Below are 27,898 nucleotides of genomic sequence, written 5' to 3'. Positions count from 1 at the left end.
CTAGGAAAGTCCTTTTATAAGGACTTCAAACATGGGGAGAGCCCCAGTCTGGTGGATTTCAGAGGCCAGGTTCTGAAACTCAAAATTTATGAATATGCTGAGTTCAAGTATATGAGCATTTACAAAGACAAAATTTTCTTTTCCTACTTCCCTGAGGTTTGGTAAGATTCAGGGTGCCAAGCTGAGACTCCAGAATCCTTTGTGTGGGTGGAAAAGAATCTGAGTCTCATACATTACTGGGGTCAGATCCCAGGGGGGATAGGTGAGATGTCTTAATTTTTGAACTTCCCTTTCCTAGACAACTGTTTTTCTCCCAGACTAAAAGCAAAGAGTAGGGAATAGGGCCCGGCTGTTTAATTAAACACCAGACTCATCCAGGATATGTGGAAGGCACAAGTCTCACTCTTTGAGGGAATAATAATAACAATAATAATTGGTATTGCTTACTATGTGCCAAGCACTGTATTAAACTCTGTGGTAGATACAAGATAATAAGGTCCCACATGGAGATCCCAATCTAAGTAGGAGGGAGCACAGTTTTGTTTTTTTTAAATGGCATTTGTTAAGTACTATGTTCCAGACACTGTACTAAGCACTGGGGTAGATACAAGCTAGTCAGGTTGGACACAGTCCCTGTCCCACATGGGGCATAGAGTATTAATCCCCATTTTACAGATGAGGTAACTGAGGCCCAGAGAATGCCCGAAGTCACACAGCAGGGATTAGAGTCGGGAAGGGATTAGAATCCAAGTCCTCTGACTCCCAGACCCACAAGACTGACCCCATAGAACTGTCTCGGTCACCAAATGCTGAAGGCGAGAAGGGAAGAGAATCAGTGAGATTTACAGGGTGTGCGGTATTAACTCATTATTTAAATCAGGTTAGGGGGTGAGCAAGAGAATAAGGAGAGATGGAAGAAAAATGTGTAGACTGGGGCTGTCCGAGGAAGGTCTTTGGTTGCCTGAGGTATTCGTGGGCAGTTGACAGTGGAGATAAAGCAAGCGTTTTGGAAAGATACATCCTTCATTTGGAGAAATCATTATCAAACCTGAGCTAGAGTCCACGGGGTTATGATTATTTGAAGTTAAGAGACCTGACTCCAGAAGCTGGGTCACAATCACCAGGAGAAGCCACAATCCTGCTGAAGAGTTTCCACAGGGCCCCTTTCATGTCTCTGTTCCTCAGGCTGTAGATAAAAGGGTTCAGCATAGGGGTGACCACCGTGTACATCACAGCTGCAGCTGTGTCCTTCTCCACTGTGTGGTAAGACATGGGGCTGAGGTAGACCCCAATGACTGCCCCGTAGAACAGAGAAACAACAGAGAGGTGGGAGCCACAGGTGGAGAAGGCTTTTCTCTTACCCCGGGCCGAAGGGATCCTCAGAACGGCAGCAAATATCCGGGTGTAAGAGACAAGGATACCCACGAAGGGCATTAGAATGGGCAGCGCCCCTACCGTATAAACCAAGACATCATTGATGAAGGTGTCAGAACAGGAGAGTTTCAGCAGGGGGCTGAGATCACAGAAGAAATGAGGGATTTCATTGTGCGAACAGAAGGATAATTGAGTCAACAGGACGGTGTGCGTCAGGGCATTAATACAGGCAAAAGACCACGACGTGGCCACCAACAGGGCACAGAGTCTTGGGATCATGAGAGAGGCATAACGCAGAGGGTGACAGATGGCTATGTAGCGGTCGTACGCCATGGCCACCAGGAGGAAACTATCAATGCTGGCAAACCAAATAAAGAAAAACATCTGTGTCAGGCAGCCAGCGTAGGGGATGGTTTTATTCCCTGAGATGTGATTCACCAGCATCTTGGGGACCGTGGTGGTCGTGAAACAGAGATCGACGAAGGACAGGTTGCTCAGGAGGAAGTACATGGGGGAGTGCAGGTGAGGGTCAAAAGCGATGGCCAGGATAATGAGCAGGTTCCCTAGGCCTGTGGTTAGGTACATGGAGAGAAAGAGCACGAAGAGTGACTGCTGTTCCTCCAGCTGGTTGGAAAGTCCCAGGAGGAAGAATTCAGAGGTGAGAGTTTGGTTTTTACCTTCCATGAGTTCGTGCATCTGTTGCAAAACAAAGGTGGAAAAGCATTCAGTCGAGAAAGCATCTGGATCCCGGTTTGTTTTTTTCTTTCTCTTAAGAATAATAATAATGAGGATAACTGGTATCTGTTAAGCATTTACTGTGTGCCAAGCACTGTGCTAAGCGCTGGGATAGGTACAATACAAACAGATCAGACACAATCCCTGTCCCCCTTAGGGCTCACATACTAATTAGGAGGGGGAATAGGTATTGGATCCCCATTGAGCAGATGAGGAAATTGAGGCACAGAGCAGGGAAGTGACTTGCCCAAGGTCACACCACAGGCAAGTGGCAGAGCTGGGATTAGGACCCGGGTCTCCTGATTTCCCAGTCCAGGGCTCTTGTCACTGAGAACCATAGCGCCTGAAATAACTACAGGAAGATATGAACAAAGAAAGTTTTTCGCTTAGGTCATTTAACTATTTTTAAAGTAAACTATCATCTCTGTTCTTCTGCTGGCTTCCTGAAGGGGAGTATGTTTGTACATATTTATTACTCTATTTTATTAATGATGTGTATATCTATGATTCTATGTATCTAGTCTGATGGTAACGATGCCTGTCTACTTGCTTTGTTTTGTTTTGTTGTCTGTCTCCCTCGTTTAGACTGTGAGCCCGTTGTCGGGCAGGGATTGTCTCTGTTGCCAAATTGTACATTCCAAGTGCTTAGTACAGTGCTCTGCACATAATAAGTGCTCAGTTAATATGATTGAATGAATGAATATATGTTCTAGAACTCAAAACTTGGTGTGACCCAAATTTTCAGGGGTGAGGGGCTCTAGGGACAGAATCAAAGAAAGGCAGGAAAGGAAGGCAGAGAGAGAAAGACAGAGACAAAAAGAAAGAGCTGTTGGGGAAGGGAGACGGAGATGGGGAAAGGCAGAGGTAATAGGCCCATACCCACAAACCCCCTCATACACATACAGACGCACAAGCATTCACTCATCTATCAATTAATCATATTAATTAATTAATTAATGTTGGTATTTGTTAAGCGCTTACTATGTGCCAAGCACTGTTCTAGGCACTGGGGTAGACACATGGGAATCAGGATGTCCCATGTGGGGCTCACAGTCTTAATTCCCATTTTACAGATGAGGTAACTGAGGCACAGAGAAGTTAAGTAACTTGCCCACAGTCACACAGCTGACAAGTGGCAGAGCTGGGATTCGAACTCATGACCTCTGACTCCAAAGCCCGTGCTCTTTCCACTGAGCCACGCTGCTTCTCTATTGAGAGCATACTGTGTGCAGAGCACTCTACTAAGCAACTGGAAGAGTACAATGTAACAGGGTTAGTAGACACGTTCTCTGCCCCCAACAGACTTAAGGCATTCAGTCAGCTCTCTCCCATCTCCTGATCCTTGCTCCTCTCCCACTATACCCTTCACTCCTTTCAAGCCACCCTACTCACTGGGCCTTGCTCTCAGCTGACCCCTTACTCACTCCCTCCTTCTTGCCTGGAACTCCCTCCTCTTCATATCTGGCAGGCCACTACTCTCCCCATCTTCAAAATCCTTCTTAAACCACATCTCCTCCAGGAGGTCTTCCTTGGTTAATCTCTCATCTCCCCATCTTATTTCTTCCCCTATTACCACTTCAGCTCTTCTGTATCACCTAACCATTTGGCTTTCAACCCCCATCCCACCCGCCCATCAATCAATCAATGGTATTTATGGAGTGCTTACTGTGTACAGAGTACACTTGGGAGAGAATGGCAGAACAGAGTAGGTAGACACCATTCTTGCCCACAAGGAGCTTGCAGATTATGTATATATAGGGGTCTCTGCTGCTCAGGATTATTATTATTATTATATTCGTTAAGTGCTTACTAAGTGCCCAGAACCCTAAACACTGGGGTCAATACAAGATAATCAGGGCAGTCATGGTCCCTGTCCCACTTAGGGCTCTCAGTCTAACTAGGCGGGAGTTGAATTTAATCCTCATTTTACAGTTGAGGAAACTGAAGCACAGAGAAGTGAAGTGACCTGCCCAAGGTCATACAGCAGACAGGTGGCAGAGCTGGGATTGAAACTTGGGTCCTCTAACACTCAGACCTGTGCTCTTCCTCTGAGTGGTCCAGGTCCTGTCCTGGAACCGGAAACATGCAGTTGAAAGGGCTCTCAAGAGGTCGTCTGGTCCAGCATCCAGCCTCCAAACAAGAAAGTGCCTAAACTGCCCAGGGCAGATGGCTGCCTTCCCATCCCACCGAATTCCATCTCCTTTTTGGACACTAAGACACAGGAACATGATGTCGGATTTAATTGCGGCAGGTCAGTGGGGCCTGAGACTTTGAGGTAAGGTGTCTGGTCTTGCCTTTAACACCGGGCACTAACCCAATTTGAGGGTGTAGGGGAGGGAGTAAAGAAAAAAAGGATCAAAAGGAACAGTTCTCTTTCCTACCTAGAAGGCCAGGACATTATTCCCATAGCCACTCTTTATGGGAAAAAGCACTCTTCATACTTCATTCTTAGCATTGACTGTCATTTGGGGAAAGGAGGGAAGTGAGCAAAAATTGAATGGGGAATATCTGGTGAGGACAGAGAGAAGAGTGGTTTTTTGAGCCCAGAGCAGATTCTGGAGTAGAAACTCAGAACTGGTGGGTGTGGAGACAGAAATAATAGAGTCAAGGAGCAGCAATTGCCCTCAGGAAGTCTCTGGTCTGGACAAGTCATGGACAAATAATCACCTGATCTGGGCAGGCACTGGCTCAGCCATTCAAGGCAGTTACTATCTGACTCTCTGAGTGCCCCTGCTTGGGTAAAGCCTCCATCACCACAGAGGTGTCAATCACATTTTTGGGGATATCTAAGGGATCAAAAGAAGCAGCGGGGCCTAGTGGCAAGAGCCCAGGCCTGGGGGCCATAGGACCTATGTTCTAATCCCGGCTCTGCCAGTTACCAGCTTTGTGACTTTGGGCAAGTCACTTCACTCCTCTCTGCCTCAGCTTCCACATCTGTAAAGTGGGGACTCGATACCTCTTCTCTCTCCTAGTTAGACTGTGAGCCCATTGAAGGACAAGGACCGTGTCCAACTTGATTATCTGATTACCCCAGCACTTAGCATGTAGTAAATGCTTAACAAATAACAAATGCTTATTCTCATCATTATTATCTATAGTGCTCCACGTCAGGAAGGAGCCTTCAGCACCCTCCCCCCCCCATTACTGTCAGTCAGTCAACTTGATTCTCAGATTGGGAACCCCTTAAGGACCAGGTACCAAGTTTAATTCCCACCTCTGTATATTTTTCAGCACCGCCCCCCCCCCCCATTACTGTCAGTCAGTCAACTTGATTCTCAGATTGGGAACCCCTTAAGGACCAGGTACCAAGTTTAATTCCCACCTCTGTATATTTTTCCAGCAAATAACAATAATAGTAATAATAACTGTTAAGCACTTACTAGATGTCAAGTACCATTCTAAGTACTGGGCTAGATCCAGGATAATCAGGTTGGACACAGGAGTCTCAAGTCTAAGTAGAAGGGAGCAGGATTTAATTCCCATTTCACATATGAGGTAACTGAGGCACAGAGAATCGTGACTTGTCCAAGGTCACACAGAATGAATGAATGATGGAATTTGCTAAGCACTTTCCTATGTGTCAAGCACTGTCCTAAGAACTGGGGTAGACATTAGCTAATCAGGTTGGACAGAGTCCCTGTCCCACATGGGGCTCACAGCCTTAATCCCCATTTTCCAGATGAGGTAACTGAGCCATAGAGAAGTGAAGTGACTTGCCCAAGGTCACACAGAAGACAAGTAGCAGAGTTAGCCTTAGAATCCAGGTCCTATGACTCCCAGGCTCTTTCCACTTGGCCACGCTCCTTCTCTAATCAAGGCCTTACCATGTGCCAAGCACTGTACTAAGAGCTGGGGTAGATAGATGATAACTGGGTCAGATACAGTATAGTGCTCTGCACACAGTAAATGCTTAATTAATACTACTACTAAAGCAACTGGGAGTCTCAGGGAAGGCATTGACTCTGTTTGGGGGGACTTTTCTCAACATACATGCAAGTGCACTGGTCACCCTTACCTGGAAGGTTGGTGCTGTTATCAGATACTGTCCCCAGTGTTTCCTCTTGCAGTAGGGAATGTCTAAGATGTGGCTCTCCCCCTCCCCTTTCTTGGACCCGAGATAATGGGGAGCGGGGTCCCACTTCTCCACTTGGCATCCGAAAGGGAACTGAAGGAGGGATATTTACAGTAGAGTTCCTGGACCCAGGGATGTGATTCCCTGGGCTCCTTGTTAGAGACCAACACGCTCAATCTCCTGGGGCTCTGCTCTCTGTGAAATGAATTGGGCTTCAAGCTGTTTTGTGTCCTTTCCCGACTCAGCTGGCTCAGTAATGGTGAAAGCTAATGAGACATGACCTTGTTGCTCTTCCAAAGAAGAAGAGGAAAAATTAATGGGGGGAAAGAGGAGGGAGGAGAAGAAAATGAAAAAATGAAGAGAGAAGGGTGGAGAAAGAAGAGGAGGAGAAGGAAGAGGAAGAAGAAGAAAACAGAAGGGGGAGAAGGAAGAAGAAGAGGAAAACAAGGGGGAGGAAGAAGAGAAGGAAGGAGAAAAAGGGGAAAAGAGAGGAGGAGAAAGAGGAGAAATAGAAGAGGAAAAAAGAAGGGGGAAGCAGAAGAGGAGAAAGAGGAAGAAGAGGAAGATAACAGGTGGAGGAGGAAGGTGAGGAAGAAGAAGAGGAGGAAGAAGAAATGGAGAAGGAAATGGAAGAGGAGAGAGGAGAAATAGGAACAAGATTTTGTAAGCATCTCCCTTTCCCCATATGGTTGCCAACCACCAGCTACCATCAAAGCAGTTGGTGTCAGTTCGAAATTTGCAACATCTCTAGAATCCACCCTTTCGTCTCCATCCAAACTGCTAGTTCGTTGATCCAAGAACTCATCATTCCCCACCTTGATTACTGCATCAGCCTCCTAATTGGCCTCCTTGCCTACTGTCTCTCCCCACTCCAGGTTACACTGCTGCCTGGACCATTTGTCTAAAAACAAAAATTCAGTCCACATCTCCCCGCCCCTCAAAAACCTCCGATGGTGGTCCATCTACTCTGCATCTAACAGAAACTCCTTACCATTGCCTCTTAAAGTTCAATCAGCTCTCACCCTCCTACCTAACTTTGCTGATCTCCTTCTCCAACTCAGCCCACCCTCTTCACTCTAACACCAACCTACTCTCTGTACCTCAAGATGACCCCTACCCACATCCTCCCTCCAACCTGGAATTCCCTCCCCCTTCATATCGACAGACCATCACCCTCTCCACCTTCAAAGCCTTATCAAAAATCACATCTCTTCCGAGAGGCCTTCCCCAACTAAGGCCTCATTTCCCCACTTCCTCTCCCATCTGCATCGCCTATGCACTTGGATCTGTGCCCTTTAAGCCCCACAGCACTTATGTACATATCCTTATATCCTGTCAATTCCTCTATCTGTAATTCATTTTATGTCTTTTTCCTCCTCTAGACTGCAAACTCCTTGTGGGCAGGGCATCATGTCTACCAACACTATTTTATTGTACTCCCCCAAGTGCATGATGCAAAATGCTTATTAAAACCCTGAGAAGATGGTTTGATTTCCCTTGTCCATGGGGCAGATGAATCTACCCAGACAAATTTGGAAAAAAAAAGAACATCCAAAAGTGATTTCATTGACATCTTAACCCCAAACCACTCTGGAAAACAGATTGGCCTAATGGAAAAAAGCACGGGCCTGGGAATCAGAGGTCCTTGGTTCTAATCCCGTCTCTACCATTTGTCTGCTGTGTGACTTTGGACAAGTCACTTAACTTCTCTGTCCCTCAGTTACCTCATCTGTAAAATGGAGATTAAGACTGTGAGCCCCACGTGGAATATGGACTGTGTCCAACCTTATATCTACCCCAGCATTTAATACAGTACCTGGCATATAATAAGCACTTAACAAATACCATTATAAACCCCCTAAAAACTCAGAACCCCACAAAATGCCAATATGACAACACAGAATTTTTGGTCTCTTCAAGTTAGGAGGAGAACCAGGAGAGGACAGTGTCAGCAAGGTCAAGATTAGATAACGTTTCCAGGAGAGGTACCAAAGGCAGATGAGAGGTCAAGGAGGATTAGGATGGAGTAGAGGTAAACAGAGACATTCCCATGGCTCAGTGGAAAGAGCATGGGCTTGGGAGCCAGAGGTCATGGGTTTGAATCCCAGCTCTGCCACCTGTCAGCTGTGTGACTGTGGGCAAGTCACTTTACTTCTCTATGCCTCAGTTTCCTCATCTGCAAAATGGGGATGAAGACTGTGAGCCTCATGTGGGACAACTTGATTACCCTGTATCTACCCCAGCGCTTAGAATAGTGCTCTGCACATAGTAAGTGCTTAACAAATGCCAACATTATTATTATTATTCCCTGCCCGCAATGAGTTTACAGTCTAGAGAACTCTCCTGACCACTCTCTCTGGCCACTCATTCTCAGTCTCTTTCATAAGCTCCTCCTCTGCCTCCCACCCCCTAACTGTGGGAGTCCTTCAAGGTTCAGTTCTGGGTCCCCTTCTATTCTCCATCTACACCCACTCCCTTGGAGAACTCATTCCCTCACATGGCCTCAACTAACACCTCTATGCAGATGATACCCAAATCTACTACCTCCACCCCTGACCTCTCTCTCTCTCTGCAATCTCACATTTCCTCCTGCCTTCAAGACATCTCCAGTTGGATGTCCTCCCATTACTTCTAATTTAAGCTGTCTAAAACAGAACTCCCTGTCTTCCCACCCAAAACCTGTCCTCCCCCTGACTTTCCCATCACTGTAGATGGCACCATCATCCTTCAGTGGTTGCCCAGTGGTTGCCTATCAACCTCCGCTCCAAACAAAAACTCCTCACTCTAGGCTTCAAGGCTCTACATCACCTTACCCCTTCCTACCTCTCCTCCCTTCTCTCTTTCTACCACCCACTCCGCACGCTCCACTCCTCCGCCGCCCACCTCCTCACCGTCCCTCGGTCTCGCCTATCCCGCCGTCGACCCCTGGGCCACGTCCTCCCGCGGTCCTGGAACGCCTTCCCTCCTCACCTCTGCCAAACTGATTCTCTTCCCCTCTTCAAAACCCTACTTAAAACTCACCTCCTCCAAGAGGCCTTCCCAGACTGAGCTCCTCTTCTCCCTCTACTCCCTCTACCACCCCCCCTTCACCTCTCCGCAGCTTAACCCTCTTTTCCCCCCATTTCCCTCTGCTCCTCCCCCTCTCCACTGTACTCGTCCGCTCAACTGTATATATTTATTACCCTATTTATTTTGTTAATGAAATGTACATCGCCTTGATTCTATTTAGTTGCCATTGTTTTTACGAGATGTTCTTCCCCTTGACTCTATTTATTGCCATTGTTCTTGTCTGTCCGTCTCCCCCAATTAGACTGTAAACCCATCAAACGGCAGGGACTCTCTCTATCTGTTGCCGACTTGTTCATTCCAAGCGCTTAGTACAGTGCTCTGCACATAGTAAGCACTCAATAAATACTATTGAATGAATGAATCCTTCCTGTCTCACAAGCCTGTAACCTTGGCCTCAGTTTCTTCATCTGTAAAATGGGGCTTAAGTTCCTGTTCTCCCTCCTACTTAGACTGTGAGCCCCGTGTGGGACTAAGCACCCAGGACATGGGGTCACTCTCCACACTGAGTTTGAAGATCCTACTAGCTTTTCCAAGGAAAATGGAAGAAGTTGAAATTTTTGATCAAATTTAAAGTATGACTATTGGATGGGGACGCTCTTACAATCAATCCACCAGTGGTATTTATTGAGCACTTACCATGTGCAGAGTGTGCTGTACTAAGATGAGAGAGTGCATTTATCAAATGAACCAATAATACATATTGAGTTCCTAATAGGTGCTCCTAATAGGCAAACGCTGCTTTGCTTAGAGTCACAGCATTGCTTAGTGGAAAGAGCACGGGTTTGAGAGTCAGAGGTCATGGGTTCTAATCCTGGCTCCGCCACTTATCAGCTCTGTGACTTTGGGCAAGTCAATTAATTTTTCTGTACCTCAGTTACCTCATCTGTAAAATGGGGATTAAGACTGTGTGCCCCACATGGGACAACCTCATTATCTTGTATCTTCCCCAGCACTTAGAACAGTGCTTGGCATATAGTAAGCACTTAACAAATGCCATCATTATTATTCCTTTTGTTCTGGTTGCTGAACAGGACAAAAGAAAAATATGGTCCCTGCCTTCAAGAAGCTTCCATCTTAAAGGTTCTAAAACGGATACCAACATAGTGATACATTTATAAGTGTTTTGGAAAATGTTTCAAGGGGAAATGGAAATTATACTTGGGCTGGGAACATCCTGCAATGACTGTGATGTGTTTTACATCTTCAGTCCTACAGGAATTGGTAATTCTAGGAATTCTCCATCTACACCCACTCCCTGGGAGAACTCCTTTGCTTCCATGGCTTTAACAACCACCTTTATGCAGATGATACACAAATCTACATCTGCAGTCCTGATCTCTATCCCTCCTTCCAGTTTCACATCTCCTTCTGCCTTCAAGACTTTAATATCCTCCAATTGTCTCAAGCATAATATGTCCAAAACAGAGCTCCTTATCTTCCCTCCCAAACCCTGCCCTCTCCCAAACTATCCTGTCACTGTGGATGGCACAACCATCCTTCCTGTCTCACAAGCCCACAACCTTGGTGTCATCCTGGACTCCGCTCTCTCATTCCCCTCACGTATCCAATCCATCACCAAATCCTGCCAGTCTCACTTTCACAACATCACCAAGATCCGCCCTTTCCTTTCTATCCAAACTGCTACCACATTAGTACAATCACTCATCCTATCCCGACTGGATTACTGCATCAGCCTCCTTTCTGACCTCCCAACCTCCTGCCTCTCCCTACTCCCATCAATACTTCACTCTGCTGCTCGGATTATCTTTCTACAGAAACGTTCAGGGCATGTTACCCCCCTCCTCAAAAATCTCCAGTGATTGCCTATCAACCTCCATATCAAACAAAAACTCCTCAATATTGGCTTCAAAGCTCTCCATCACCTTGCCCCTTCTTACCTCACCTCCTTTCTCTCCTTCTACGTCTCAGCCCATACACTCCACTCCTCTGGTGCTAACCTTCTCACTCTACCTCGATCTTGCCTGTCTCATCGCCGACCCCTGGTCCACATCCTACCTCCGACCTGCAATGCCCTCCCTCCCCAAAACTGCCAATCATTCTTCCCCCTGTTCAAAGCCCTACTGAAGGCACACCTCCTTCAAGAAGCCTTCCCAGACTAAGCCCCCTTTTCCTCAGCTCCCCCTCCTTTCCACATCATCTCGACTCGCTTCTTTTGCTCTTCCCCCCTCTCCCCACCCCACGGCACTTATGTATATATGTATGTATCTAGAATTCTATTTATTTATATTGATGCCTGTTTACTTGTATTGATGTCTGTCTCCCCCCCTCTAGACTGTAATCCCGTTGTGGGCAGGGATTGTCTCTATTGCTGTATTGTACTTTCCAAGCACTTAATACAGTGCTCTGCACACAGTAAGCGCTCAATAAATATGATTAAATGAATGAATGAATGAATGAAAAACTCCAGTGGTTGCCCATCCACCTCCACATTAAACAAAAATTCCTCACCATTGGCTTTAAAGTACTCCACTACCTTGGCCCCTCCTACCTCACCTCACTACTCTCCTACTACAACCCAGCCCGCACACTTCACTCCTCTAATGCTAACTTTCTCACTGTACCTCAATCTTGCCTATCTCACTGCTCAACCCCTCATCCATATCTTGCCTCTGGCCCAGAACGCCTTCCCTCCTCAGATCAGATAGACAATTAATCTCCCCACCTGCAAGGCCTTACTGAAGACACATCTCCTAGAAGAGGCCTTCCCTGACTAAGCCCCCACCACTTTCCTCTTCTCCCACTCCCTTCTACATCATCCTGACTTGCTCCTTTTGCTCTTCTTCCCTCCTAGCCCCATAGCACTTATGACATATCTGCAATTTATTTGTATTAATGTCTGTCTCCCCCACCCCGACTGTAAGCTTGTTATGGGCAGAGAATTTGTCCTTTTATTGTTGTATTGTACTCTCCCAAGCTTTTAGTACACAGTAAGTGTTCAATAAATACTACTGAATGAAATGAATAAATAATAACTCATAGACCTGGCTATGAAATTGCATGTGATTATCATTATTCTGAGAGATGACAGATCAGTTTTCTGGATCAGTTTTCCCTTCTGTTCAAGAGTTGGATGAAGTGAAGCATCTCTCTCTAAACAGAAAGTTGGAAAAATAGACATGGGGCCAACCTGAGAGATATGGGGGCTGGGTGATTGGCATGCTATAGCTTTAATCATACCTACAGGACACTACATTTTCTTTCCTGACAATAAATGGTATCGGCCTCAAAGGGAGCTGATAGAGTCAAATATGGATCTAGCAGGGGACACCTGGCTTGTTGATTTGCTGCCAAATATTCTACCTCTCGGGGCAAGCAAGGGGGAGAATATGGGACATAATAAGATTTAATAATAATAATGGAGGTATTTGTTAAGCGCTTACTATGTGCAAAGCACTGTTCTAAGCACTGGGGGGGATACAAGGTGATCAGGTTGTCCCACATGGGGCTCACAGTTTTCATCCCCCTTTTACAGATGAGGTAACTGGAGCGCAGAGAAGTTAAGTGACTTGCCCAAAGTCACACAGCTGACAAGTGGCAGAGTCGGGATTCAAACCCATGACCTCTGACTCCCAAGTCCGCGCTCTTTCCACTGAGCCACGCTGCTTCTCTGATTTACATGGTAGTAGGTAAGCAGGTACTATTTCCCAAGTAATCACTTCATTAAATTGAAACCTCATAATAAGCTCTCAGTTGTAGGAAGAACTGTGGGAAAAGAACGTTGGTAACCTACCAACTCAGTTTCGATTTAGAACAATCTCCACTTCCATGGGGGATTTCCCAACTAGAATACATTAGAGATTAACCTGGCTCTGCTCTCGTTTTAGAGGCTCAAAAGCCCAAAGGGATCGATCTACTCCCTGAAGAAGTTGCCTGACTGGCTCCTAACAGTCTCCCTTGCAGTCAATTGCAAGATCTGTTTGTGATCAGTTCTTGTCACTTTTAATGATGCCCAATGGGACCCATTAAAAGTTTATGAAGAATTCCCAGGTGCCCATTGATAGCATTTTATTCCTGGAATGGAAAGACTGCTGCACATCACAAGCAATTAAGGATGGAATAATAATAATAATAATAATGATAGTGGTATTGGTTAACTACTTACTATGCACTGTACTAAGCACTGGGGTAGATACAAGATATTCAGGTCCCCCATGGGGCTCAGAGTCTAAGTAGGAAGGAGAACAGGGAATGAATCCCCATTTTGCAGATGAGGGAGGTAAAGCACAGAGAAGTTATGACTTGCCCAAGGTCACACAGCAGGTATGTGGAGGAGCTGGGATTAGAACCCAGGTACCTCTGATTCCCAGACCTGTGCTTTTTCCACTAGGCCATGCTGCTTCTCTGAATCTGTGCCAAAGATGGAGACTATCACTTCCAACACACCCTAGGATACAGTCCCACAGGGAAATCCATATGTCTAAACTGAAGAGCTTGGCTAGCCCCTTCTATATGGGTAGAGATTGCAGAAACTGAGGGATCAAGGGATCTTTATTTATGGACAGAGAGATCCTTGAGCACATGCCCACTCCAGCCCACTAGCATTTCCAGGATCCTACACGGTAGCAAGATAAGTACAAAAACCTTGGAGCTAAAAGGAAATCTTTGAGTAACTCCATTAACAAGATGCTTAACTGGAAGACAGGTTGGCTAATGGCTTGCTGTGGGCAGGAAACACGTCTACCAACTCTGTTGTACTCTCCCAAGCTCATAATCCAGTACTCTGCATATAGTAAGTGTTCAATAATTACCACCGATTGAGTGAGTGTGTGCTTTCTGTGTGCAGAGAACTGTACTAAGGGCTTGGGAGAGTACAGTACAAGTACAGAGTTGGCAGGCACATTTCCTGTCCAATAGGAGCTTACAGTCCAGAGGCTAATAATCACAGGTGCCAATTCCATGGAAGTCAGGGGGGCTTAGGGGACAGAAGTCAAGATTTCTAGCCCGCTCTTTATCCCCCATTGGCAGGATGCGGCTCCCGTCACTACCGTAATTCACAATGTACTCACTAGGGTCAGACCAGAGGTTCTTCTTGCCCCTCGATCAGGAATCGTCCACCCACCTCAACCTAAACCAACGCAGGGAGCCTGAGGAGACTAGCTGGAGACAAGGGCTAGGGTTGGAACTCCAGAGCCCTACCTCGGTTTAAACCATAGGCGCTGCGACTTCCCCACCACTTTTCAGTCCAGAGCTGCTGGCTGTTGCCGCTGTGTAATCAGCAATGGAGCCGGAGCCCCTGTTGACTGTGAGACAGCGGTGGCCGGTGGCTCTAGGCCGGATAGTAATGCAGACCCTGCAGCCTTTAGCAGCTCTGGAACTCCAACGCCCCACCCCCATCCTCCGTGGAGGACCCCCAAACTGCCTGAGTGCATGAGAGCTGAGGTAGGCATTTGGCTTGTGCTCAAGGAGCTCTGGAGTAAGGAGTAAGAGGAGCCTCTGGAGGGTCCCCAGAATAGTGAAGGTGAGGATAAACTGTGGTGGCAGATATTATTTTTTCCTTCCCTTTTATCCTCCTCTCCCTGCTTTTTCCTTCCTTTCCGCCTTCTTTCCCTTCCCTCTTTCTTCTCCTGTTCCCTTTTCCTCCTCCTCCCACTCTAGATTGTAAGCTCATTGTGTGTCTACCAACTCTGTTGTATTGGCATCTCCCAAGTACTTAATACAGTGTTCTGCACACAGCACTCAGTAGCTACCATTAATCGATTCTCCCCACCTTTCCATCTCCTTTTTTCTCCTCCACCCTTCACTGCTCTGCCCCAACACCTCCCCTAGGTTTGCCCCTTAGCTTAAAATAGCAGAGAAGCAGTGTCGCCTAATGGAAAGAGAATGAGCCCAGAAGTCAGAGATCCTGGGTACTAATTCCGGATCCACCTTGAACAAGACGCTGAACTTCTCTGTGCCTCAGTTACCTCATCTGTAAAATGGAGATTAAGACTGTGAGTCCCAAGTGGAACATGGAGTGGTTCTAACCTGATTAGCTTGTATCTACCCCAGTGCTTAGCAGAGTGCCTGGAACACAGTAAGTGCTTAACAAATGTCATTAAAAAATAGAAAGCTAGCATTCCTGCTAATTTACTTTTCATGTATCTCATTCAGTCGTATTTACTACTGCCTTAGTGTGTGCAGAGAACTGTACTAAGCTCTCAGGAGAGTACAATATAACAATAAACAAACACATTCCCTGCCCACAACAAGCTTACAGTCTAGAGCATATCCATCTCCCCAGCTGCAGCGTAAGCTCCTAATCAATCTATCAGTGGTATTTACTGAGTGTTTACTATGTGTAGAGCACTGTATAAAGTGCTTAGGAGAGTAATAATAATAATGATGATGATTGTATTTGTTAAGCGCTTCGTATGTGCCAAGCACTGTTCCAAGCACTGGGACAGAGAGGAATATCAGGTTGTCCCAAATGAGGCTCACAGTCTTAATCCCCATTTTGCAGATGGGGTAACTGAGTCACAGAGAAGTTAAGTGACTTACCCAAAGTCACACAGCTGACAAGTGGCGGAGCCAGGATTAGAACTCATGACCTCTCACTCCCAAGCCCGGTACAGCAGAGTTCTCTGGTAGGCAAAGAGAAATTGTCATCTTCTTTTATCATCCACTGCCCACTGCAGACACTCAGTAAGTATCATTGGTGGACTGACTGACTGAGCACAGCAGCCTTGGGAACCCCATTCCCCCCGAGGTGGACAGTGTCTATTTCTGAATCAGTCATCTGCAGTGTTGTTGTTGTTTTTTTTAATGGTATTTGTTAAGCGCTTACTATGTGCCGGGCACTGTACCAATCAGGCTGGACACAGTCCATGTCCCACACAGGACTCACAGTCTCTATATACAATTCTTTCATGAGTACATATGAGGTACTAGCATGGAAGATAACATGGGTTCTCAGGTTTTGGATCAGTAACTGGGATCAATCAATCATTTATTGAGTGCTTACTGTGTGAAGAGCATTGTACTAAACACTTGGGAGAGTATAATACAACAGAGTTGGTAAGCACAATCATTGCCCGCGAGCTTACAGTCTAGAAGGGAGGCAGATATTAAGATAAATTACAGATGGGGAAAGGCAGAGAATAAGATATACACATAAGTGCTTTATGGGTGGAAATCAAGTGCTTAAGGGTGCAGATATAAATGCACAGGCCATGCAGAAGGTGAGGGGGGAAAGTAAGGAGAGATAATGAGTGGTTAGTTAGGGAAGGCTTCTTAGAGGAGACATGATTTTAAGAACACTATAAAGGTGGGGATTCCTTCTAGGGCCACACCTGAAGAGTTCCCAATACCCTATCAGTCTCGACTGCAGGGGGGAGAGTCAGGCAGAGGCATATCCATTCCATTCCTAGCTTGACCAGTGGCTAGCGAGTGGCAGGCAATCTGCTACAAGTCAAAACTCACGTGTGCTGGGCAGCAGCGGCATGGGAGAGAATCAAGGGCGAAGACTCAAGTTTACTGCGCAGAAGGAGGCGGTGATAAACCACTTCCGTATTTTTATCAAGAAAACTCTATGGATCCACTACCAGAACAATTGCAGATGGAGGTGGGGCGAGCTGGGAGAGATGTGTCTGTGGCGCCACTATGGGTCGAAGATGGCTCGACGGCATAAGGCAAAACAAGAATAAAGGTGGGGAGAGCGAAGGTCTTTTGGATATTAAGGGGAAGAGAGTTTCAGACCTGAGGGAGAAATTGGGCAAGAGGTCAGCTGAGAGACAGATGAGGTTATTCATTCATTCATTCAATAGTATTTATTGAGCACTTACTATGTGCAGAGCACTGTACTAAGCCTTGGAATGTACAATTCAGCAGCAGCTGGAGACAATCCCTGCCCAATGACAGGCTTACAGTCTAAACGACTGTCAAGCTTCAGTGAATAGGTTGGCATTTGAGGAGCGAAGTTTGCAGACTGGAGGTCAGTGAAGTAAGGTAAGAGGGAGAGAGCTGATTGAGCTTCTAATAGCTGATGGTAAGGAGTTTCTGTTTGATGTGAAGATGGATGGGCAATCATTGGAAGTTTTTGTGGAGTGTGGAGATGTGAACTGAATGTTTGTTTTTTTCCAGTTGAGCAGCAGAGTTAAGAGTGGACTGAGATGGGGACTGGAGGTAGGGAGGTTAGCGAAGAGGCTGATGCAGCAGTCAAGAGAAGAACATGATAAGTGCTTGGATTAGTGTGGTAGTAGTTTGGATGGAGAGGAAGGAGTGCATTCTAGAGATGTTTTGAAGGTTGAACAAACAGGATTTGGGAACAGACTGAATGTGTGGGTTGAATGAGAGTAGATTAAAGCCAAGGGTACAGGCTTGTAAGGCAGAGAGGATGGTAGTGTTGTCTACAGTCATGGGACAACCAGGGGGAGGACAGGGTTTGAGTGGGAAGATGAGAGGTCTGTTTCAAAACTGACAGAAAGAAAAGCCAGTTTATCCAAAACTTGATGATGACGTGTGTCTGGACAACAAAGAGAAAATTCAGGAGCAGTGAGTTTTAATCATGGGGCTGTGACTAACAAGGCGGGTGACTTTGGATAAATCATTTAACTCCTCCCCTGCTCACCCTGCCTTACTTGGTTTGGTTTCCTAATGCTGCTTCCTCATGGACTCCTCCTCCCCCTCCCATCCCCTAACTGTAGTGGTTCCTCAAGGGTGAGTTCTTGGTCCCCTTCTGTTCTCCATCTACACTCACTCCCTTAGTGAACTCATTCACTTCCATGGCTTCAACTATCATCTCTACGCGGATGATACCCAAATCTACATCTCCCCTGTTCTCTCTCCCTCCCTCCAGGCTCGCATCTCCTCCCACCTTCAAGACATCTCCACCTGGATGTCCTCCCGCCACCTAAAACTCAACATGTCCAAGACTGAGATCCTTATCTTCCCTCCCAAACCCTGTCCCCTCCCTGACTTTCCCATCACTGTGGATGATACTACCAACCTTCCCATCTCACAAGCCCGCAACCTTGGTGTCATCCTGGACTCCGCTCTCTCTTTTACCCCACATACCCAATCCGTCACCAAAACCTGCCAGTCTCACCTTCACAACATCGCCAAGATCCGCCCTTTCCTCTCCATCCAAACCACTACCATGTTAGCACAATCACTCATCCTATCCCGACTGGATTACCGCCTCAGCCTCCTTTCTGACCTCCCAACCTCCTGCCTCTCCCCACTTCAGTCTATACTTCACCCCGCTGCCCAGATTATCTATCTACAGAAACATTCTGGGCATGCCACCCCCCTCCTCAAAAATCTCCAGTGACTGCCTATCAACCTCCATATCAAGCAAAAACTTCTATTGGCTTCAAAGCTCTCCATCACCTTGCCCCTTCGTCCCTCACCTCCCTTCTCTCCTTCTACATCACAGCCCTCATACTCCACTCCTCTGGTGCTAACCTTCTCACTGTGCCTCATTCTCGCCTGTCTCGCTGTCGGCCCCTGGACCGTGTGCTACCTATGGCCTGGAATGCTCTCCCTCCTCAAATCTGCCAAACTACCACACTCTCCCCCTTCAAAGCCCTATTGAAAGCTCAACTCCTCCAGGAGGCCTTCCCAGACTAAGCCTCCCTTTCCTCTGCTCCTCCCCTCCCCATTGCCCCAACTCGCTCCCTCTACCCTCCTCCCCACCCCACAGCACTTGTGTATATATGTACATATTAATTATTCCATTAATTTTATTAATGATGCATATATAATTCTATTTATTTATATTGATGCTACTGATGCCTGTTTACTTGTTTTGTTGCCTGTCTCCTCCCTTCTAGACTGTGAGCCCATTGTTGGGCAGAAATTGTCTCTGTTGCTGAATTGTACTTTCCAAGTGCTTAGTACAGTGCCCTGCACACAGTAAGCACTCAATAAATATGACTGACTGACTGACTGACTGAATGAATGAATGAATGAATGAATGGGAAGCAGCATGGCCTAGTGCATAGAGCACGGGCCTGGGAATCAGAAGGACCTGAGCTCCAATCTTGGCTCCATCACATGTCTGCTGGGTGACCTTGGCCTCTTCTCTGGGCCTTGCTCACCTCATTTGTAAATGTGGAACAGGGCCTGTGTCCAACCTGATTAGTTTGTATCTATCCCAGCGCTTAAAACAGTGCTTGACAGATAGTCAGTGCTTAATAAATGTCATTATTATTATTACAATTATAATAAACAAGAGTGAGAGGATGACACAATTATCATAAATTCTAGGTATTATGGTGCGAGCTTTTATCGATATATTTGCCCAGTCTCAATAAATAGAAAAAGGTCCACCGAAAAACAACCCCATATCAATCAGTGGTATTTACTGAGCACATACCATGTGCAGAGCACTAGACTAAGTTCATTCAATTGTATTTATTGAGCACTTACTGTGTGCAGAGCACTGTACAATTCAGCAATAAGTGTTTGGAGAGTACAATACAACAAAGTTGGTAGCTAGAGGACATGTCACAGAAGATGGGGTATCTCAATGATTTAGAGGCTGAATATATAGTTGTAAGTTTAGAAATTAAAAATTACTTGACCCCCAAAATGATACCATCACATAAAGTTTCAGACTAGCCAGGAAAATAATCCTAACTCCCAAGACCGGTGAGCTAAAAGGAACCAAGGAGGAGAGAGAAAAGGAAGAGAGACTAGTGAAAACTGGGCATAATCATCGTCATCAACAAAATCACTTCTTGAGTGCCGATGGGGTACAGAACACCGTTGTAAGTAACAGGCCTAATAATTGATAGTATTTATTCAACTCTTAGTGTGTGCAGAGCACTGTACAAGCGCTTGGGAGAGTACCATATAACAATAAACAAACACATTCCCTGCCCACAATGAGCTTACAGTCTGGGGGGGGGGGGACAGACATTAATATAAATAAATTATAAATACTATGAAATTTAAAATACCCCTACTTTTCATACTATTCCCTTTTTCTCGGTCTTCCTAGAAATTGGAGAGGGAGGCAACTTTAAGCTCCTTGTGGGCAGGGAACATGTCTATCAACTTTGTTGTATTGTACTTTCCCAAGGGCTTAGTATGGTGCTCTGCACACAGTGAATCCTCAATAAATGCCTTTGACTCATTAACTGAGGCAGAGTGGAAGTTTGGGTCTATTTCCTGTGAGCAAATGTTTGTGTCCTGTTAGCCTATTAATAGGGGGTAAACAGAAAAAAGATGGAGGGGGCTTTAAGGAGCGTTAGTACAGAGGCGTGGCTCGGTGGAAAGAGCTCAGGCTTAGGAGTCAGAGGTCATGGGTTCTAATTGCGGCTCCGCCACCTGTCAGCTGTGTAACTTTGGGCAAGTCACTTGACTTCTCGGTGCCTCAGTTACCTCATCTGTAAAATGGGGATTAAGACCGTGAGCCTCGCGTGGGACAACCTGATTACCCTGTATCTACCTCAGCGTTTAGAACAGTGCTTGGCACATAGTAAGTGCTTAACAAATGCCAACATTATCATTATTATTATTGTTATTACATAGATGGGAAGGGAGGTCTGTGGGAATTTTGGACACCAGTTGGAATTCCTTCAACCAAATGATTTTTGAAAACCCTTTGCAAGGCTGTTTTATGTCATTCTAAATCACAATAATTAGCCAAATAGGAACAAGCCTTTCAGGCCATTTCCTTAAACTATGAGCCCCATCTGGGACAGGGACTGTGTCTGCCCTGATAAACTTGAATCTACCCCAGGATTTAGTACAGAGCTTTGCACATAATAAGCACTTAATAGCAGTGTGGACTGGTAGCTAGAGCATGGGCCTGGGAGTCAGAAGGTTGTGGGTTCTAAAACTGGCTCCTCCACTTGTCTGTTGAATGACCTTGGGCAAGTCACTTCACTTCTCGGTGCCTCAGTTACCTCATCTGTAAATTGGGGATTAAGACTGTGAGCCGCATGTACGAACTGGACTGTGTCCAACCTGATTAACTTGTATCTGCCCTAGTGCTTAGTAGAATTAATGGTACATAGTAAGCATGAAACAAATACCATAAAAATATTATTATTATTATTATTAAAGTGACACAAAATGAAAAGGAGCCCAGAATAATGGCAAGATTAAAATTATATTAAAGCTAACTGAAAACTGCAAAGACTTTATGATGAACAAAGGATTTCAGTCTTCTTTTCTCTCTACTCACTCATCTGTTCCTCATTCTGTCTCTTTTTGGCCCTTTTCAATGAGTTCGCACCTGTTCTGTTCTGAGACCTCCTCCTTCACCTTCCTTCAGGATTTTAAGTTCTTTCCCCCTAGCCTTTCTTGACCCCCACACTCCTTCCTCTTTGCCTTGCTCAACCAGTCTATGTCAGAGGTGAATGAACAACCCCTAATAGTGAAAGTAGGTACTGTGGCAATACTCTGGAGGAACTTCAACAAGAAACGGGAAGTCCTATTGTGAGGTGACTTAAATAATTCTGAAATTTGCTGAACCGTAAACTGTCGTTACAGATGATGAAACTATTCTCAGAACCGATCTTGCATCTCCAAATTCAAGCATATCATTTTTCATCTAGATTTGTTTCTCAGTAGGCACCCCACCAGCTAAGCTAATTAGTCAGATCTAAGGGCCAAAATGGGCAATCAATCAATGGTATTCATCGAGTGCTTACTATGTGCAGAGCACTCTACTAAGCACTTAGGAGAGTACAACAGAATGAGGAGACAAGTCCCATGCCCTAACGAGTTTAGAACAGTGACTGACACATAGTAAGCATGTAACAAATACCATCATTATTATTTATTTACAAACTAGAGGACACAGTGATTTCTTTAAAATCTAATCTTGAACAGCTGGACCTTGAATTTAGCAGTCACTTCAAAAACAGAGCATAAATATCGAAGAGTGTAAGGCCCACACATGGGAAAAGTTATTTAAGCAAAGTACCACTTTTCATTCAAAATATGTGCAATAACAAGATGTGTCTTGGCTGAACAGACTCTACACTGCGACGCAGTCAAGGAAGGAAAACATTATACGATTCAGGATATATAATAAACATGTCAAGGCTAAAATTGTCTTAGCCAAACATATCCGAATGGGTGACAATTGAGCGCAACAAAAAAACCCTTCATAACTCCAAATAAAGTTCTAAACTCAGTGAATGAATTTTGAATGCCTGGGTCAAAAAGAGCTGGTAGGGGTGGGTAGAAAGAACAGTAAAATGAGCATAAATACAATCAGTCCCCGCATAATGAATGTTTTCACTTTGTGTTTTGGTGAGAAAGCCACTAGGGAATTAGACATCGTTCTTCCACCAAATTAGCTTTTCTGGATACAATGTGATGCGGTATCAGAAAAAAAAAAGCTTGTGTGCATGTGTTCTGCTTTGATCAAAACAGAAGAATCTTAACACAAATTTCCCTTAATGTCTGCCGTCCCCACTAGACTGTATGCTCCCTGAGGCCAGAAATCTTGTCTACCAACACTATTAACATGGTAGTCTCCTCGAACAGAACTAATTGTATTCCAAAGTGAATGCACTCAAGTTTGGCCTAGTTAGGATTTTATGAGGTTAGCTACCCTTTGTTCCTGGAGTAAAGGAGGATTATGTGTACATGCCCTGGCTTGTTCTTGGCAGGAATATGTGACTTTCCATTTTTAGCAGCATCATCATTACTAATAGTTTAGCTACCACTAGCAGCTCTCTTTACTTCTGAATCTTCCTTTCATGACCACTAGAGATTTGATTCTTTTGTCAAAATTCTGGCAAATCCAGAAGTAATAAATGGCTGAGTATATATTAAGGACTAAATTCTTACAACCAATTGTCCACCTCTGTTGCTCCCTCAGCGTGGCATACTGCTCACCCCATGTAAGGCATTCATCCTCAATGTTAATTGAATTTTCAACTATTTTGACCAAACTCCCAATCTCCTAACCACTGTGTAGCTGGTACTCTTTCCACTAGGGCAAACCAACAGAGCAACACATTTGAAAAGTGTCCCAGAGATGGTCGCCTGTTGAGTTCACTGAAGCTTCAGATGGCAACCACAGTTGCCAGATCGAGCTCCAAAACCCTTTCTTGTCTCCAACGTCACCCATAAAACCAGCAAGCTGTCACCTTCCCTCAAGAGAAGGCGATATCTTCTATTCTCATCTCCACCGAGAATAGAAGAGGAGGAAATGAGCTTAAAGCTCAAAAACAGGGATTTAGATTAGGCAAGAGAAACTTTCCCCTCTCAGAGTCGTGCCTGGAGAGTTTCCAGTACTCTACCAGTCTCAGCTATGGGAGAGAGTATCAAGCAGAGGCCTATCCATTTCATTCCTAGCTTCGCCAGTGGCTAGCGAGTGGAAGGCAATCTGCTACAAGTCAAACCTCATCCATGCTGGGCAGCAGCGGGAGGGGAGAGAGTCGAGGGCAGAGGCTCAAGTTTAATGTGCGGAAGGCAGCAATGATAAACTACTTGCGTATTTTTACCAAGAAAACGCTATGGACACACTACCAGAACGATTGCAGATGGAGAGTGGGGCATTCTGGGAGAGATGTGTCCATGGTGTTGCTATGGGTCAGAAACGACTCGACAGCATAAGACAAGAGAAATTTAGACTCCAGACATCTACCACCTTGCAGAAGAAAGATGAGAGTAGAAGATGTGAGCCTGAGTCAATGGGGCCCTCCTTGCTGTCCCACCCCCTGCCTTCCTACTGGATTTCCCAGGGTGCCATGCTTGGGTCTGGATGGATTTCCATTGAGAGGGACAGGGAGGAGCTCTCAGGTTGGAACACCTGCTATGTAAACCTTCCCCTACAGTGGACTAACAATCCTCTGCTGCCTCTCTGCTACTCTTTTTTTTTTTGGTTAGGCTATCTCTAAAAATTATCTTTTCCTTTCTGTTCCTAGCTTCAGGAGATACAGGGTCATCGGGTCATACCACGTGGGGCTCCCAGTCTTCATCCCCATTTGACAGATGAGGGAACTGAGGCCCAGAGAATGATAATAATAATAATGATGTTGGTATTTGTTAAGCACTTACTAGGTGCTTAAGCGCTGTTCTAAGCGCTGGAGGAGATATTAATTTTAGAGAAGCAGCGTGGCTTAATGGAAAGAGTCCAGGCTTGGGAGTCAGAGGTCATGGGTTCTAATCCCAGCTCTGGCACTTGGCAGCTGTGTGACTTTGGGCAAGTCACTTAACTTCTCTGTGCCTCAGTTATCTCATCTGTAAAATGGGGATTAAGATTGTGAGCCCCACGTGGGGCAACTTGATCACCTAGTATTCCCCCAACCCTTAGAACAGTGATTTGCACATAGTAAGCGCCTAACAAATACCATGATTATTTATTAAATCAATTGCGACTTTCACATTCAACATTACTGAATGTTTCAAGAATCTGTCTCGTGTTTTCTACCATCTTTCTGCTGAGTCTGTCTTCCCATATCTAAATTATGTGGATTGTTAATCTCTCATGCAGAGATAGTTTCTGTTTAGTATTGTGCCTAGCACTTTTCTGTCAGTCAGTGCATTTTCCAAAGTAATAGTAGTATACCTCTATTCCACCATTTCCTCATGCTATTTTTAATAGTATTTGTTAAACGCTTACTATGTGTCAAACACTGTTCTAAGTGCTAGAGAAGATACCAGTTAATTAGGTTGGACACAGTCCCTGCTTTGAATGGGGTTCCCAGTCTAAATGGAAGGGAGAACAGGAGAATTGAGGCACAGAGAAGTGAAGCGACTTGCCCAAGGTCACCCAGCAAGCAACTGGCAGATCTAGGATTAGAACCCAGGTCCTCTGAATCCCAGGCCTGTGCTTTTTCCATTAAACCACACTGTTTCTCTTCTCTTCCCTTCCTCCTCCTCTAAGAAGATGTGTTGATTTATGGGAAGATGTCTGGAAATTGAAGTTGTAGAGTCATACCAGATGTTAGTATGAAATAAATAATGGACTTGGATCAAAGGAAAACTTTTTGATGAGTTTTTCTCTTTCCCACCTATCCCATTACCACCCCACTTAATGAGAGACTTTAAAGCTCTCCATCACCTTGCCCCCTCCTACCTCACCTCACTTCTCTCCTTCTACAACCCAGCCTGCATACTTCACTCCTCTAGTTCTAACCTTCTCACTGCTCCTCAGTCTCGCCTCTCTCACCACCAACCCCTAGCCCAAATCCCGCCTCTGGCGTGGAATGCTCTTCCTCCTCTAATCTGAGAGACAACCACTCTCCCCCTCTTCAAATCCGTAGGAGTCAGAGGTCATGAGTTCGAATCCCGGCTCTGCCACTTGTCAGCTGTGTGACTGTGGGCAAGTCACTTAACTTCTCTGTGCCTCAGTTACCTCATCTGTAAAATGGGGATTGACTGTGAGCCCCACGTGGGACAACCTGATTCCCCTGTGTCTACCCCAGTGCTTAGAACAGTGCTCTGCACATAGTAAGCGCTTAACAAATACCAACATTATTATTATTATTATTATCCGTATAGAACGCACATCTCCTCCAAGAGGCCTTTTCAGACTAAGCCCCACTTTTCCTTATCTCCCACTGCGCATCACCCTGACTTGCTCCCTTTGCTATTCCCCCTTCCCAGCCCCACAGCACTTATATATAATTTTATTTATTTGTATTGAATGATAGTATTTGTTAAGCACTTACTATGTGCCAAGCACTGTTCTAAGCAGAGGGGTAGATACAAGGTAATCAGGTTGTCCCATGTGAAGTTCACAGTCTTCATCCCCATTTTACAGATGAGGTAAGTGAGGCACAGAGAAGTTAAGTGACTTGCCCAAAGTCACACAGCTGACAAGTGGTGGAGTCAGGATTAGAACCCACAACCTCTGACTCCCAAGCCCATGCTCTTGCCATGATGTCTGTCTCCCCCTCTGTAGACTGTAAGCTCATTGTGGGCAGGGAATGTCAATGTTTATTGTCATATTGTACTTTCCCAAGAGCTTAGTACAGTGCTCTGCACACAATAAGTGCCCAATAAATACGATTGAATGAATGAGATAGTTTCTGCAAGCCTTTCAAATGGGTCATCTTTCTGAAGTGTCATCAATCAATCAGTTATATTTACTGAGTATATACTGTGTAGAGCACTGTCCTAAACACTTGGGAGAGTACAATATAACAGAATTGGTAGACAAATTCCCTGCCCACAAGGAGCTTACAGTTTAGAGTCTAGAAAAGCTGCATGGCTTGGTGGAAAGAGCACAGGCTTGGGAGCCAGAGGACATGGGTTCTAATCCCGGCTCCGCCACTTGTCTGCTATGTGACCTTGGGCAAGCCACTTAACTTCTCTGTGCCTCAGTTCCCTCCTCTGTAAAATGGGGATGAAGGACTGTGAGCCCCCCATGGGACAACCTGATTACTTTGTATCTACCCCAGTGCTTGAAACAATACTTGGCACAAAGTAAACACTTAAATAATAATAATAATAATAATGTTGGTATTTGTTAAGCACTTACTATGTGCCAAGCACTGTTCCAAGCACCGGGGTAGATACAAGGTAATCAGGTTGTCCCAAGCAGGGCTCACAGTCTTTATCCCCATTTTACAGATGAGGTAACTGAGGCACAGAGCAGGGAGAAGGTAAGTGACTTGCCCATGGTCACACAGCTGACAAGCGGCAGAGCTGGGATTAGAACCTGACTCCCAATCCCGGGCTCTTTCCACTAAGCCGTGCTGCTTTTCTATAATTATTATATAAAATTATAAAATTTTATATATTATTGTATTGTATGTATTGTATATTATATTATTGTATTTTTCACATAATTTATAATTATAGAATTGGTATAAAATATCATAATTATTACAGGGGGAGATGGACATTAATAGAAATAGATTACAAATATTTATATAAGTGCTGCAGGACTGAGCATGAGACTACAACTGAGCAGAGTTGGTAGACAGGTTCCCTGCCCATAGGGAGCTTACAGTCTAGAGGGGGAGACAAACATTAACATAAATAAATTATGGATATATACATAAGTGTACATTAACATACATAAGTGTACATTAACATAAATAAATAAATTATGGATATATACATAAGTGTTGTGGAGTTGAAGGAGGGGTGAATAAAGGGTGCAAATCCACATGCAAAGGTGGCACAGAAGCAAGTGGGAGAAAAGGAAATGAGGACTGAGTTGGGGAAAGCCTCTTGGAGGAGTTGGGCCTCCAGCCTCACTCCACTTCAGTGTGGCTTAGTGGAAAGAGCATGGGCTTGGGAGTCAAAGGTCCTGGGTTCTAATCCCACCTCCACCACTTATCAGCTGTGTGACTTTGGGCAAGTCACTTAACTTCCTTGTGCCTCAGTTACCTCATAGGGATTAAGACTGCTAGCCTCATGTGGGACAACTGATAACCTTGAATCTACCCCAGTGCTTAGAACAATGCATGGCACATAGTAAGCACTTAAATACCATTCTTAATATTATGTCAAGCTGCTGCATGGATCATCATCTGGCTGTGTCAATCAGCAAACATCTCTCCACTTCTTAAAACCCTCCAATAGCATCAAGCAAAAATTCCTTACCATTGGCTTCCCGGCTTTCTTCACCCATTTCACTCCACATTCTTCACTCCTCCCAAGTTTGCTTTCTAACTATACTCTGCTCTTGATTCTCCTTCCTCTTACCCTAAGGTCATGCTCTTCTCCCAACCTGGTATTCCCTTCACCTTCAAATCCAGCAGGCCCTACTTTGTCCAAGCTTTA

At 45.2% G+C, this 27,898-nt stretch overlaps 1 protein-coding gene and 1 non-coding gene across 2 annotated transcripts; one reads left to right on the top strand and one right to left on the bottom strand.

Moving 5' to 3' along the window:
* LOC103170809 (olfactory receptor 1F1) lies at positions 1-27,898 on the bottom strand. Its single transcript, XM_039910290.1, has 4 exons — positions 27,719-27,898; positions 1,122-2,070; positions 782-809; positions 1-151 (listed from the first exon to the last, which is right to left on the bottom strand). Exons 1-4 carry the CDS (start codon positions 27,719-27,721, stop codon positions 1-3), a joined length of 1,131 nt encoding a protein of 376 aa, XP_039766224.1. The 5' UTR covers positions 27,722-27,898.
* LOC114807187 lies at positions 23,417-23,554 on the top strand. The gene has a single exon (XR_003755240.1). It is a non-coding gene; the product is annotated as a small nucleolar RNA SNORA7 (small nucleolar RNA).

Source organism: Ornithorhynchus anatinus, chromosome X1, assembly GCF_004115215.2.
Source record: "Ornithorhynchus anatinus isolate Pmale09 chromosome X1, mOrnAna1.pri.v4, whole genome shotgun sequence".
In the NCBI taxonomy this organism is placed as follows: Eukaryota; Metazoa; Chordata; class Mammalia; order Monotremata; family Ornithorhynchidae; genus Ornithorhynchus; species Ornithorhynchus anatinus.
The sequence above is the reverse complement of the archived record's forward strand: the minus strand, read 5'-3'. Positions and strand labels throughout refer to the sequence as shown.

What these genes read in the sequence shown, in the direction of transcription:
- LOC103170809 (XM_039910290.1), bottom strand. An exon ending in CAGGATTGTGGCTTCTCCTG is followed by an intron (nt 810 to 1,121) that starts GTGATTGTGACC and finishes TCTCGCCTTCAG; the next exon opens with CATTTGGTGACCGAGACAGT. An exon ending in GACCGAGACAGTTCTATGGG is followed by an intron (nt 152 to 781) that starts GTCAGTCTTGTG and finishes ACCAAACCTCAG; the next exon opens with GGAAGTAGGAAAAGAAAATT.